Below are 15709 nucleotides of genomic sequence, written 5' to 3'. Positions count from 1 at the left end.
GGTTTTGTCGAGAGGACCGCACCACCTGAGATGGTTTCCTTTCTCATAGGACTTCATAAGTAATTCTCCTTGCTGTCTGCGATACAATTCCTACGATATCAGTTTGGAGAATTTGGTATTGTATCTTCTAATAATCCCGTAACTGATATTATTATTTATTCCCATCGCTTGTCTGCATGATACTGTATTGATAGAGTAAGGAGAAATTATGTCTTGGTCACTTATGGGAGTTAAAAGGATAGGAGACCACGACCAACTCGACGTCTTTCACATGAGCTTCTGGCCAAGGTCACGTGTAAGGACAAGTGATTGATAGGGCTCGACCCAAGTTCCCGCGGCTGGCTGGAGTAGCTGGAATATCGTGGTTCATATCTAGTGCCTGGAAGTCTCTCAGCTGCAAAATAAGGATTCGCCAGGTAGAAAGGGATTTTTTCCTTGAGGGCAGCCAAGAGAATCAAACCTTTCCCCTGGGAGGGGTATACAGAAAAGTTTGGCTGGGGGAGTGCCGCCATTGTCCTTAAACACTGACCTTGTGTAAAACAAACATACTACAGTCCCCTAACATGTTAAAAGGTAGAATGACTTTAGGTTGGGGATGACACCCGGTTCGAGACGCTGAATAGTGAGATTACAAGCACGATTAATACTCAAGAAACTAATATCTTTACTCTGTTTGACGACATAGACCAACTGAGGGAGGAGGACCCCCCTTCCGCCCACTCCCTCCCCTCCCGCACCGCACTGTTTCTATCAACCAGAGCATGTAAATTCAGCATCTATTTCCTAAATTCATTTTTAATGTTCAAACAACCGTAATCCCACAGTACATATACATATATTAAATACAAGCCGTTTTAAAATTGTAACAGTATTCTTGATTGAATAAATTTTCGATGGGCTGGGCCTGACTAGGCCGGTGCACTCAAAAGGGGAAATTGAATTTCGTTGTATCGTTTCTGTTCACTCGGCCAGAGCTTTGATTCCAAAGTTATCGTTCTCCTCAATGTACTCTTCTAGCACTTTAATTATATTGAGTGTATCGTCAGAACAGAGAGCGTGAGCTTCTAATGTGGCGTTTCTGAGCAAAATAGGGCCATTTCCACATTTGAGGAGAAACACATACGATCTGAAAAAACAAAAGATACCCGAATTAGAAAATATTTATTACGGAACAATAACTAACACAGACAAGAGAATACGTCTGCGTGAAATGTGACACCTAAAGCAAAAGACGACCACGTAAAAAAAGGAACGTACATACTGGGTATACGTGTGCTAATAGAGTACCAAACTCAGCTTCATTACTTTAATAAATTACGTTAAGAGTTCAGAAACAAAACAAAGAGTTTAAAATTCTAAATCTAAATAATAATAATAATAATAATAATCACGGACACCGCCAGTTTGATAAGTTATATCTCTTATCAGTTCAGAGCGCGACGTGTGGATAACGTTAGTTATTCAACTCGTGTAATTTCAAATTCAAGGTAGTTCTTAATTAAATGAATCACGTCCTGCCAATAGGTAACGGTATAGTAAGTCTCTACTGAGTTGACCATGATCTAATTTAAAATTGGCCGAATCCAAAACAAGATCTTGGCACAAAGTCGACCACATGACAAGTTTGCACCAAAATCCGGTCGGGAGTTACTACATCACGGGCGACGAGCGGGGATAGAAAAAACGACCCAAATACGAGCGGTCAGCAGTGAAACAACTTTCATACATCATATATAGACATATCATTTGTAGTATCAGGAAACAATCGTGTTGTAAAGCCGAAGTGTAAACAGTTTACTTCGCTAAATAAAATGTTAAGCAATTCAAAAGTGTTGATTGTACATATATCTTTTACTGCTTTAATAAACAATGAAGGCATCGGTGGCATCCGAAAGGTACCAAGAAGAATTAAATGTACGTTTTGTAGTTGCAGAAAACAATCGTGTTGTAAAGCCGAAATGTTACCAAGTTACACTTCGCTACTTAAAAAGTTAAGCAAGTTTCCTCAAGCTTTGACTGGAACAATACTTTTAATGCTCTATTAACCAACGGAGGCATCGGGAAAGGCTTTGGTGACACCGGGAAAGGCATCAAGAAGAATAATATTCACGTTATGTAACTTGTTGTGTGACGAAAAAAATGTATCTTGACTTGTTCAAAGCATTAATCACAGTTGGCTTCCTTTTCACTTGAATTTTGTATCCACAGCCTAAGATGAGAAATTTAAAATTTCTATCAGCTGAAGTTCTTTTACTGCATATTATATCTATTCAATCGCCCCCAATTCACGTGGAAAAAAGGCAAGTAGGAAAACACTGAGCTTCGAGAAACAGCCATGTTAAGGCTAATGTATTTACCATTCCTTAAATATTTACAATCAAGACCACTCGTTTAGGAGACCTTTTCTCAAAAGATCCACACGTGCAAATAATGCCGTTTTCCGTTCGAAATGTTTTTCTTCCTATTCAATTGAACAACTGACTTAGCGTTTAAGCAGAGAAAAAAATCACAAAGTTTGAATTCTGGGATGTTGTCCACTGTTGGCTCCATCAAGTTACGATTCTGCACCATTGACGCTCGCGAAAATCTATCTTAATTGACTACCAAGGACTGTATTTCTTATCTTGCAAATTAAGGTCTGTACATGACATTAAGTTCATCATCTGGTTCGTTGTTATAGTCAGCTTTAAAATTTAAACTCTACTTGTGCTGACAAGAAGCCACCCTAAGGGCAGGTGAAATGTTGCGTAAGTGTCTCCGCGAAAGGCACATCCAGACAACTTGCATGGAAAAACTGGCCGCAGCTATCGCACCCGAGCCAATCCTCTCCATCGTCGTCTTTGCAAATCTTACAGACCAGCTAGCTACAAACCATATATATAATTATTCTTGGTGCCTTTCCAAATGCCACTGACTCCCTCTCCGAAGCCTCCATTGTTTATTAAAGCAGTAAAAGATATGAGTTCAATCAACACTTTTGAAAAATTGCTTAAACTGTGAAGTAAACTGTTAACATTTCGGCTTTACAGCACGATTGTCTCTGGAACAACAAATTATGTCTCTATATGAAGTATAAAAGCTGTTTCACCGCTGACCGCTCATATTTGGGTCGTTTTTTCTATCCCCGCTCGTCGCCCGTGATGTAGTAACTCCCAATCCGGTCAAACGATTGTCGAAGCCGATGCGTCAAAGCCAACATTCTCGAGCAGTAACATTTCTTTGAGGCATCCAAAACTTCTCGTTCCTTGTCAGAAAGTCTTCATTCTTTAAAAACTGAACTGAAAATAAACGAAACGTTTGCTGTATCGTGAACAGTGAAGGTGGAATAGCCAAATCACGACTGAACCACTTTAAATAACCACAGGCTGCCATCAGTCGCCTCAAGCTCTCCTAAATCTGTTGAGTTGAACACAATATCACTCAACCGCTCAAAAGGGCACTTTGCTGAAAGACATGAACTGTTTACAAATACCTCTCGGAAGCTTCCTATGTCAGATCTAGTTTGAGGCATTCAGTGTAATTAAATCTACGGCTATTCGCTCAAAACTATCATCAGACATCTTAAGTGTTGTTTCCTCACTCCATGAGATTCAAACGTTACCTGACCAATTCTCACTAAAAAATAGATGCTTCAGCCAGCCTGTCAGTTGGCAATCCGGTCATATGGAAAATTTGTATTCACGCCAGAAAGCGCCGGGAATGACAGCACCCCTTAAACCACTTAGCTAGGGGTTAATGGGTCAAGCATTTTCGGTGGATTGAATTCGGAAATATTAGTCTGGGTCAAACAATGTGGAAGTGAAGCCAAGTGACACAACAATTCCGTAAGCACGTTAGGTAGTCAGTATGGCATTTTAGAAGCAATTCTTTCTGTAACGAAACCTATCTGGAGTATGTTTAGCGTCAAGGACACTTATTTTTTCATTTTTTATTAGAAATTCTCCTTACTGTCTGTCATACAATTCTCCTGATGTTAGTTTGGAGATTTGGCATTGTATCAACTTGTAATCCCCTCACTAATATTTTACTTTAGTTTTTCTTTAAAGGGTTAGGTCCCGCATTCTGGGGGATTTTTCTAATGATTTTAAATCGTTTTCTTTTATCAAATATGCTTTGCAGTCCGGAAAACTTACATCAACACACCCCTTCCATAGATTGACACTACTCATGTGCTGACACGACGAAGTCAGGGGCCAAGGTAAATAAACCCACCACTTTTTCTCCGCCAATGTTCAACTGAGTGCCAAGAAAAAAAACCTCAGTTGCTTTCAAGGTAAATATGAAGGTGTTTGATGGTTTAACTGACATGACAGTGCGATAGTACTAGGTCCCAAGTCCAAAGACTGTTCTAACTGGTGTTCCTATTTTCCATAGAGACTAATTTTCATTATTCGCGTAAACCTTGCGTGTGCTCACGCGAGGAGGATGGACGAGTATTGACTTTGAAAGGAGTCTACGACGATTCCCTGAAAGCACTGAATGGTCAAATGAACGTGTATCAGATCTAGTTAGAGGCATTCAGTGTCCGCGAGTATCCCACGGAGCTTTCGCCGAGTGTTTAACGGAAGTACTCATGTAGCAAGCGCTGAGAAAGCGCGGAAGGGAAGGTAATACGGCTTAAGCCAACCAAACCCGATTTAAAGATTGTCAGAAGGACGGGCGGAAGTTGATTCGAAATATTTCTGCATTGCACATCCATATTTGGTCAAATGGGTTTTCAGAGTTTTAGTACGGAACTGATGTCGTGGGCGGCGTTGATCAATCTCTCTCTCTTCTCTTATTTCGTGCCTTAAATAATTAATTTTTCTAGCCGGGAATGATATGAAAAGCTTAATTCCGGGAAAGACAGAAACAAGTATTGAGGGCGATTATCCTCACGCAAGAAGCTCACAAACAGACATTTTAAATATTTTTCTTACGAAACAAAATTTCGCCTTGTCAATGTTTTCTTCTTTACAAAATATAAAAACTTGAAGAAGGTACGATAAGATTCAACTTGTAATCATAAGGGGATGGTCAAAAAAAGTGAATTTTCATATGGTTCCTTTGAAAAACAGACAGTGGTAGAAATAAATCTAAAGATGTTTCTTAAAAAAATAGAACCAAGTGAGTGTTCATCATGCAACAATTCTTCAATCGAAAATCAATCAATCATCATGATTGTTTAAAAATAGATGCAGTGTTATCTTCCCAGCAGGCAGAGAAGTAAAGATATGCTCACGTCTCTGTTGTGGATCGTGTGCTGAAATTATAAGCGAAAAAAACGCCACTTGAAAAGTTGAGTGTCCACGCACTACTAATTGAATTTTCTCTGGTATTTTTTACTTGATGGCAGAGCTTATAAATAGCTTCACAGACAGATATTTGGTTTATAATATCTGACGTTCCTTAGATAATATGACGACGGCAAAGTTAAAAAATGCTGACAGGGGGCGAAAATGAAATATAAAAATAAATATTCTTTATCTTAAATCTAGTGATTTGTTTCTATCAGTGAATCTTGCTGCTAATCGAGTTTGTTTTGGCTGGACGCTGTCCAACAGAAACTGGCGCTCTTGTTTAGCGGTTTGCAATTCTGATTTCGAGCTGAACTTGGGGATTAAACGTTGCAAGCCTTCGTTAACTATCTCTATAATACTTGCCATAGAAACATGATGCAAACTTGCAGGTTCTGTTATAAACCATTTCTCTGAAGAACAGATACCTCTTGTTCCCGCAAAGGATTTAATTAAGGTTTCAAGGATTAAAATGCTGAATTGTGCTACTTCTCTGCAATTTGCACCATACGTAACGATCGGCCTTACCGAACAATAAAGAAATTGACTATAGGTCAGTTTTTCCACCATTAATGAGATCTCAAAAAAAAAATGATTGCGCTAAACTGTCTTTGTTTTTTAACACGACTAAGACTTAAAGAAAAACTTGAAAACATTAAGCAAGTATATACAAAATCATGGTATGAATATATGATAACTAAACAACAGAGGCGTGTTTTTTAAACATTCGGCTACTCTTCGATCAGCGAGGGAAATTGTTAGTTCTTGAAATTGTCCTGTGTACCAAATCAGTACAACATTAAAAGATGTTTCCGAAGACGTTTTTGCATGGTTTTGTGCAAATTCCCACCGGAAATATACGAAACACAGGGTTTACACAAATATTGGCGAGCAAAATTCAATTCTTTGCATCAGAAAAAGATACTTTCTTCTTGCAGACTAAAATAGAACCATGAATTGCGAATATCTAGCAACCGATTTGAAATGCATATCAACAACAGAAATTTCACGTGTAAGAGTTTTAAGAGTCCTCAAAATTCTAACGTGCATTTGGCGAAGACAAAACTCTATGCAAAATTAAACTCACAAACATTTCTGGAGAGACACAAAATAACTCCTCTCTTCTGTTTTCTTTCCATGAATTAATCAGCTATATTTTCTAAACTAGTTTGCAAATTTCCACAGGTTTGTTTTCAAGAATTCTAACTATGCATTGGCCCAGTTAGGCCAGATAGTCTGCAGAGCAAGGGTCGTTGCGCATTCCAGCCAATCGGAGAGAGAGAACGACGAAAAAATTGATTTATGATTCTATCCCGCACGCAATGTCGCTTTACAGTGCGCGCGGAAAGTTTGGTAAAACATTCGAGAAGCTAAAATCGCCTCCGGCTATGCCTCGAGCAAGTCTCTTCTTTCATTCGAGTTCTTCCGTGTTAAATATAACTCGATAACGCACGGAATGGTGGAATGATTGTTGTTTCGTGGAATAAAGTTATTCTAGCTATCATAAACAACTCACTTTCTTTCATTTGCTTTGAAACGTTTTTTTTCTGCACATGGTTGACAACTGAGGCAGACCGGTACTGTAAAAAACTTGTGTTAATCTTAACCACCTACAGAAACGTCTTCGATATTAGCTGGTCGGTTTCCTTTTGTTTAAAACCATTTTATATTTTAATGACGAACACCAAGAAAAAAATTCACGCTATTACGAAGGAATACGAATGCAAAGGACAATGAAATTCACATCTGATGTCGCTTATTTTCAATCCTTAAATTGACCCAACAGAAAATAGTCACATATGTGCTATTCACACCACTACTGATATGCAAATATTTTCAAATAAAACTGAACAAACAGCCTAAATGCACCCAACAAATATCTTCAGTGTTTCTAGAAATATGTTAACACGCATAGTTAAAGCCTAAGGCGAAATGAAAAAAACCAAAACTGGTAAACACGGATTCAATTGCGCGACAAGAAAAAGCAGTGCACGGGGGTGTTGCCTTTCTGAACCCACAAGAGCGGGGCGTTATCATTCCGAACTGACCTATTATCTTAGTGACGCAAACAGAAACAAACCGACCACAATTATCCGTTAATAACAAATTCGCGCTTCGATTTTGCGGTATTGACATTAGTCTATAACACACTCTCTTGAAGTTTGACTCAATATTTTGCCCTGAAGCACACTACAGAGTCGACTGAATTCCCGAAAGGAGTGGTTAGGTAACACACAATTACATGCAATTTTATTTTTCCTCCCTTCGACGAGCCTAGAAACAACTGCGTGTATGACTGAACAAACAACAATTGCAGCGAGATAAAAAGAATTAGACGGTTAAATTAGCTGGACAACTTGCGCAAACAAGTTATCACAAACCACAGCGACAGTTTGAAACCTTAGGTCAAGTAAACTTGATTTTCAAATATCTGAGTGGTACTTTCAATAGTACTTCTCGTTTTCAACATTGTCCAAATTTGCGGCTAATTTTGAAGCTCTCAGTAACTCTTTTGAGACAAGAGTTAAAAAAAAACTGAATGGCATTGTCACTAAGTAACGCGTGAATGGTTTTCTACAACTGCACAATGGATTCACTGACACGTAGTCTCTGATGTTGATTTTAGACGAAAGTGAATGGCTCTCTGCCTTTCTTTGACCGTTTTCCGTATTTGACTTTGAATAAGTCGAACAAAACAGTTTCAACAAACAAAATCAAGTCAGCATACAAACGTAGGGCAAATTTAAAATTCAACAAGCTATATTAAATTTTTGGGAAAATAAAAGTTGTGAAAAACGTGTTATACGAAATGAGTTTGCTTATTTCCTTTTACCAGAGTGTTGAGACAAACTAAAAACTCCTTGAACCGAAATGATTCGTTCTTGTCGCAATTGACATTGCAGATTAAAAAATAAAAATTCATACAAACTTACAAAGAGATATTACTATTTTTTGGAAATATTACTTTTTATGCTTTTCAGTTAACTATATGCAAAGTGAATACGCAGTAAAAGCTGTAGTGAGTGAAGCGTTCACAAAAGTTCCTGTCCGGAAAAATTAAAATTGTCGTCGAGGGAGTGAAGATTATGAAATGTATTTAAAAAGTAACGAGCAATTCGCCTCGCACGGAAAGCTTTTTATTCTTAAAATTTCCTTGCTAAAATCACGAGCGGTTTAGGCTTTATGAGATCCATTTGAACCCTAATGCAAAATTATGAATTAAATGTGTTGGAGTAAACAAAACAGGCACTAAAATTCTGCGTCGAAGTGAGAACGTCTTTTGTTCATTTCGAAGCTACTTCGGCAAATATAAGGTTTTGAGTTGTTAATTCTTTCCTATTACTATGTCAGTACAACCTAATCCTGAAGCTCGCAGCGAACAGGCAGTGGACAACTCAACCAGCTCAAGTTAGAAGTAATGTTAGGACATGTTGTTTTTCCACCCTCCCCTCCCTTCCCTGCCTCATATTCCACGCCACAACAGAAATATAGTATTTTGATTATATCATTGTTGGAAACTTGCCTATACAAAGCATAATGATCAGTCTCTGCCTGTCTTAGGAGTCTCTTCAATGTATTCAAATCGTGATTTACCTGTGGGGAAAAAAAGATAGATATCAAACACGTTAACAACTCGAAAGCAGTGTAACAAGGCGGGGTGTCAGAATTCGAACACAAAAGAGTGCAATCAAGCTTGTGCTTAATGGCGGCCAGACAAGAGGTGTTGTTAGTTTTAGAAGCAGTAATCTGACAGATAATTCTAAAGAATCTCTATTTATAGGCCTAAGAGCGTTTCTTTTCAATACAGGCAGAAAATTTTTTTTCCGTCAAATTTTTACTTGGTTTTGTTCAAAGATCGACGTAGGGCTTTTCATTGAGATACTACTGCCTTAATGAATTTCAGACCTAATTGTTATCTATTCAAGGTCTTGATTATCATATATAATTAAAAGATTAAGGGATTAACTCAGTTTTATACAAATGTCTGAGACAGGAAGTTCGGGCATCAAACGTTCGCAGATAATTAAAAAGCCAGCAAGTCATTGCATTAGCAACCAATTCATGTCAGGCATAAAATTCGCTTTATGGGGTTTTACACCGGAACTCATAACGTGAAATTTCGCCTATCTTCTCGTAGAAAAGTGCGCATCGCTTACAACAAACGTTTTGTATAGTCCTGTGTTAAAACAAGGAAACCGGTGATATCTAAAAAAAGAGTATTGCTTTTCAGAAGAAAGAAAATGTATGCAATTACTAGTTCAGTAAAGCCACAAAATACCAGACAATATCAGTTAGGTATCTTGGCAACATATAAAGGACAACATTGGACACGTTACAGCATTTGACGCTGCCTCCTGTCTTTTAATTGCGAAAGATGCACATAATAAAAGCGCCCGTTTCAGGCATTCAGTCAGGAAACGAAGCGAATTGATAAACGGTGCGATTATAGCGGCAGAAAAAAAGCGATGGAGGTTTGGGTCGGTTCATAGATGCAGAGAAGTCTAAACAGCCAATCAGAAGAAGTGGATATCTAAATGAGCCAATGAGATGTCATAGCTGAAAATGAAAAATTACGTGGGGGAGGGCCAGTTGCCTAGTTGCGATTGTTAAAGGTATTGAATTTGATTGGTTTGGAAAAAAATAGCCTTTTTTTTCTAGATCAATCGCACACAAAAGTAAAATGGAACAGGCACTCAGATTAGCAAAAATTACCCTCAGTTTGTAGTTCTCAATCACTTGTCGAAGGAAGACAGGATTGTCCACTGCTTCACTCAACATGGTTTTTGCCCATTCTCTACAAAACCGCGTACTTACTACAAAAAAATCAGAAAACAATTCCAGATTTAGACTTAATTATCATGTGACAAATTTCTCTTAGACACATTTCACATACGCACTTTGTGTTATAAAACTTTAGAAAATGACCTAGATACTACAAGAACCCTGTTTGGTCAAAACCCTATTGTTTATTGCACCACTGGTCAACCCAAAGAAAATTGAGGTTTATTTTATAATAGCAATAGACTGCACTCTCTATCAGTTTCACCAGCACAACAAAAACACTAAGGATGTTGAGAAAACACGCAAACAGTTTGTAAATTCTTCCCCTCTGGCTTGTGACTACAAACTTTTCAAGCATTCTCCCAACATCCAAAAGTGGTTTATTACACTGCTAAACCAGTAGCAGGTGCATTCTATTGCTTTTATAGAAAAAAAAGCTCAATTTCCATGGGTTGACCAGTGCAATAAACAATAAGGTTTTGACCAATCAGGGTTCTAGTAGTATCTCAGTCATTCTATAAAGCTTTAAAATATGTAGTGTCTCCTGCTCTAATCTGAAGTTACTTCAAACGATTTAGGTTCTACCAGAGATAGTACAAACTTGGAAAAAGAAGCTCTTTCATCTCATCATGAACATGCAACAGTGCTGGAGCACAACACAGTACACTCCTTCAAGTCCCTTACCATCTTTCTTATTATATTTACAGTCATAAAACCTTTTTTTGGACATCCAAAGTCAAGTTTTGTTTGCTAACTACATGCCCAAAATACCTTTGCTGCTTAACTCATATGCCCCACCATCTGCTTTCATGGTGACTTTGCTAGGTATGGCTGTGCAACACTTTGACAGTTTCTTGTTTTCCATATCCTACCGATTTAAGTGATGGAGAACTGTTACATTCAACTGTTATTTCAGACAGAAAAAGCATTACAAGTGTGTACAGTTCAGCACTCTGCTTCCTTGAACTTGGAACACCACTGTCTCAGCATTCTGACTAGATGTGAACTTGTCTCAGTGTCTACCTATGATATATCCCTGTTGGCTATAATTACAAACTCTTGCAGAGGTTTGAATAAATGCCCCTTACCCACTGTCTACCCCAGCCAGCAAGACCACTTACAGCCTTCTGTTTGCCCTGAGAGCAGGCTCTTGTACTTTGGTTTTGCCTAACAGCCCCTTTTACCAGTCCATAAGAAGATAAGAGGGAGACTGTAAGGGAAGGTAAAGTCTGCACAATAAAGTTAACTGGCCCAAAAGGCACTACACTGTATCTTGGTCTTTATAGCATGATGTGACAAGGAGTATTCCTATAAGCCCTGCATGGATGGGATGCTTAATCTCCAGCATATTGTCAGGTTTCCTAGACAGTTTGGCTAGAATAGACTTTCTGCTTCTACGTTTAAACCCCTGATTAGTCAATACTGATTTACAATGCTATCATGATGACTTTCAAGTTTTCAGTACCTAAAATTCCTCTTTTAAAACATAACTTACCATGGGGATATCCACTGACGTTCCCAACACATTCACCATGCTACAAGCATCAACAAACCTAGAGGATTAGAAGAAATTTTCAGCTCCAAGAGGCAAAGTATTCATTCATAACAAAACAAAAAACATAACAATGCAGCTCACATTTTCAGGTCCATTTTAAGCTTTTCATCATCACTTTGCACCTCTAAATTTCCACCTAAAAGGCCCTGTAAAATAAAAAAGAAAGCAAATTAAATTTAAAAAAAGCACACACACATAAGAAAAACATGTCTAGCGTTTATGGAATGTCTGTTTATAAATTTTGCTACAAAGTAGTTAATACTGATGAACTGAAGGGCAAACCCCACCCCCCCCCACCCCCTCCACACATTTTGTCTAGTTTCTGAAAATTTCTGATTTTGCACTACTGTACTACCAATTTATACTTCTTGTAAGAAAGAGGCATGGGGGGGGGGGGGTGTGTGTGTGTGTGTGTGTGTGTGTGTGTAAGTGTCCTACATGGTAGAGAACTATCTATGGGTGAACCTATACCTCTTGAATCAAAGAATAGTATCCCAACCATCAAGCCACCTTATCTCCTATTAGGGGTTTAACTGTAACCCTCAATGTTCTAAGAAAATCTTTATCCCATCATGTTATTCCAGCAGTAGAAAAAAGCTTGATCCTGTACATATAAGTTGGGTATGGCTCTACTTTCTCACCAGCCCTATGAGAACAGCCACGTCTTCCTTCAATAGACTTGTGCATCGACACACAAACTCAACCTGTAAAAAACAAATTACAGGCATTTCTGAGAAGTCTTGATCCAACAGTAAGTATTCAAGGCATATGCAGTTTATCCTTGCTAAAAGCAAGGAGGAAACATTTTTCAAATAAATGGAGTAGAATTAAAACAAAAAAAAGCAGTAAAGTGACATGGTTCAAGTTCACCTGAAGGAAGGTGAAAACTAAAAGGAAATAACAAGGAAGATGGCAGTGGAAAATGTAGGCTGTATTCTGTGAATATGTTGAGAGACAAGCAGAGAAAAAGCAAGATGATTGTTTTTGCTGAAAGTGGACAACATTAGTGAAATTCACAATCACATAAATCAGATGAATGTTGATAAGGGAGATAAAGGAGGAGATACTGTGTTCACCTCAATTATTATTTCTGATGACAAATGATCACACAGTATGACTCATGGAGTTTACTTGATTTGGTAAATAAAGAGGAAAATTATTCATACCGAGTGTGAGTCAATTTAACATTTTATATAGTTGCTCTTTTATAAGGAATAAATCAAGACTGTATTAGAGCACAAATTTATAGAGTGAATTTAGTTATTAGACTTACATTTTCCTCATACCAAAATTCTAGATGCTTGAAGCTCTCTTGAACATCTAATGATTCCTTAAAAGATAACATGTCTCAAAATTACTAATATAATTGTGACTGTGCTTTGTAAATATGCAAGTGCAATTTGTTTAAAAGATATTAAGCTTACAGTATATTTGTCAATGTATGGTAGAAGCCCTTTGCTGTATTCATCAAGCTCTTTTTGAAATCTGAGAAAGATGTTAAGGCTTCATTGATGTAAGTGAAAACACTGTTTCCAGTATTGCAGCTGGTAGGAGTAAAAGTTCTCTTCTCTGAATTGAAAAGTTGAATTTCTGGTGGCCTTGCTCCCACTTTGTCTGAGCCACAATATTTTCTATTGATAATTGATAAAGAAATGAATAACAGACAGCAAGGATAGTTGACTTTGAGATCTTGGGAGTTAAACGATTTTCAAATATTGTAGTAATATTACACTACCATTAGACAATCACTTCATTTTTGGAGAAAGAAAGAGGAAGACCTTTAGAGAGAAGCTGTGAGATGGGAATGCACTCTATAATCACCTTCACCAAAGAGAAAGCACTTAAATCTGATCCTGTACTATTTTAAGGATACAAGTCTAATCCACTTTCACTCCCAGAAACAAGACAGATGACATAATCCTTAGATAGAAAACTCCCAAATCCAGGGGAATCCCTGTAATTCAAGAGTAAACATGCTTAAACCTGCAGGTAACTAAGAGAAGATTATATCAAACAAGGATGAATTAGTCTTTTTTTAATCATTTTTGGAAAGGGGAGGGAGACCTTGTTATATTTTATTGTTCCAAAGAAGGCTCTGGAGGCTTCAATGAAAGTAGTAGAAGGCTATAAGAGAGTTGTATACAGAAAGAAAAAAATGTAGCCAAGTAGCCCATCCATCCTGACCTTATCCCAGGTTATGAAGCATCAAGTCACTTTAAGAACTGCTATTCTCCCTGAATGGGAAGCCAGTCAATCAAGACTTCTCCTCAAAACTTCAGGTTCCCCAGACAGTCATTACTGTTTCCTCATGTGGTGCTTTTCTTGCTCCAAACATGAAGAAGTATTTGGACAAGACAAGCTTTCTTTTTTTTAAGAGCAAAGTTTATTCAGAAACTCAATGGTCCAATTTTCTGCATTCTCACACACTATCATAATTCTATGTTTATAGCGCCAACTGCATATAATTATAGCATGAACAAAGAATGTTGCATTTAGGGAATATCCATAGTAAGTGTGCTAATTTAGCATACAAAGGCATATTACAACAGTTACTACCCATTTATACTCATAGTTCATAAAAGAGAGATTATAAATAATCACCATCTACAACATGATAATATTTTTCACCTTAAGAATAAAAATTTTTAAGGTAAATATCATACATGTCTTGTTGTTCTATGCTGTCACCACATTCCTTTCCACCTCTCAGCAAACAGTAATAGCAAAGTGCTGAATCACCGGGAATAAGATTTTCAAGTACATTGATGTTTCCATTGCCACTGTAGACTGTTCCTCTGGCAAGTCGTTTAGCCATGAAAGTTCTTAGTTCAGTTTCCTGCTCTCCTGACAAATTTGTGCTCAAAAGAGATAGACTACAAAAAAGAAATAGATTATTATGTGAAAAAGTAGCCTTCAGATAAATCCCAGCATTCGCATTGGTTCTTTCTTGGTAGGATTTTGTGATACAGAACAGTTCAGTGGATATAATATAATTATGAGCTATCGTAGAACCTTACAAATTCAAACTTTCAAGGGAAACAAAATATAGTTTGAGTTAGCAGGGGTTCAAGTGAGTATATAGTTAATGTCTGTTAAAAAAAATAGGATCGAAGAAATCAGATCTTTTTCAAGTTCACTAAGAGTTCAAGAGTTCACTAAGTCTGAGTTAGTGGAATTTTACTGTATTTTTGGAAAGCCACAACCTCAAGCAAATATTCTCCATTATAGCCCTTACACTCAGTTAGTGAGAAGTGAAAAAATACCAAAAAAACAAAAACAACAACAACAACAACAACAATTAGGTTTATTTCCTAGCCTATTGAGTACATATGTTGTTTTTCAGCATTATCTAAAGTCCAGTTTGCTTTCCCCTATGTTTTTTTTTTTACATGAAGATAAGTGTGAACTAGTAATGGTTAACCCCTTAATTGCCACAAAGTAATTAACAAATTGTTACTTCTCCCTACACATAAGATCCATACATTATCCAACAACCATGTAATGAGAAAACTCAAAATTATCAAGTGGAAGTTGTTATCTGGATCTATCACCAAATTTACAGCGAAATGTATAGAATTCAAATGTGCAATATTCAAACTGGATTGCACAATCTAACAAAACTTGCAGAGAATCGAATGTACAGAAGATTTCCCTTGAAATCTAAAGCAAGTAAGGTGTAGCCGATTAGGCTACGGTCCAGGCCTGTCTCAAGAGCGAATAACTCAAGAGAAAAAGAGAAAGGTATAAAAAATTACTCACCTAAAATCATAATTAGTTGTCGCCTCCTTGCGAAGAAAATCAGACACAGATCCCTCAGCTACAATTTTGCTTGACACAGCTCCATCTTCACTGTCTTGGCCGTTTTTATTTTCCTCAACTTCAGCACTCCTTGGTCTAAAAAGACCAATAATCAGTAAAATAAAGAAACATGAATGAAAAACCAACCGTGCATACCTGCGTGCATTGTACGTGTACAGGGCGAATCCGTAAAAATCTTTTTGTTTTGGTTCAATATTCTCATTTGTCTTAGCTTCTTCGTCCGCCATTTTGAAAGTTGCTTTACAGCCAAGCCTTGTTTTGATGGCTTGGCTACAAA

The 15709-nt window shown here is 37.5% G+C and overlaps 1 protein-coding gene across 2 annotated transcripts; it reads right to left on the bottom strand.

Annotated features, from left to right (window-relative positions):
* Positions 1-779: 779 nt before the first annotated feature.
* LOC113673661 (protein Njmu-R1) lies at positions 780-15698 on the bottom strand. Of its 2 annotated transcripts, XM_089186024.1 has the most exons (13): positions 15568-15698; positions 15373-15507; positions 14277-14486; positions 13487-13567; positions 13038-13098; positions 12887-12943; positions 12255-12317; positions 11695-11759; positions 11554-11611; positions 10830-10926; positions 9990-10090; positions 8800-8870; positions 780-1126 (listed from the first exon to the last, which is right to left on the bottom strand). In XM_089186024.1, the coding sequence occupies exons 1-13, from the start codon at positions 15657-15659 to the stop codon at positions 961-963; spliced, it is 1257 nt and encodes a 418-aa protein (XP_089042150.1). In that variant the 5' UTR covers positions 15660-15698; the 3' UTR covers positions 780-960. The 2 variants fall into 2 exon arrangements, with proteins under 2 accessions (XP_089042150.1, XP_089042149.1); XM_089186023.1 differs by having other exon boundaries at positions 15373-15674.
* Positions 15699-15709: the final 11 nt, after the last annotated feature.

Source organism: Pocillopora damicornis, chromosome 10, assembly GCF_964200805.1.
Source record: "Pocillopora damicornis chromosome 10, jaPocDami1.2, whole genome shotgun sequence".
NCBI lineage: Eukaryota > Metazoa > Cnidaria > Anthozoa > Scleractinia > Pocilloporidae > Pocillopora > Pocillopora damicornis.
This window is presented reverse-complemented; position numbering and strand designations above follow the sequence as displayed.

What these genes read in the sequence shown, in the direction of transcription:
- LOC113673661 (XM_089186023.1), bottom strand. Translation starts at nt 15,659, where the DNA reads ATGGCGGACGAAGAAGCTAAGACAAATGAGAATATTGAACCAAAACAA. An exon ending in AATTTTGGTATGAGGAAAAT is followed by an intron (nt 12,318 to 12,886) that starts GTAAGTCTAATA and finishes TGTTTTTTACAG; the next exon opens with GTTGAGTTTGTGTGTCGATG. An exon ending in TTGAGAACTACAAACTGAGG is followed by an intron (nt 8,871 to 9,989) that starts GTAATTTTTGCT and finishes TTTTCCCCACAG; the next exon opens with GTAAATCACGATTTGAATAC.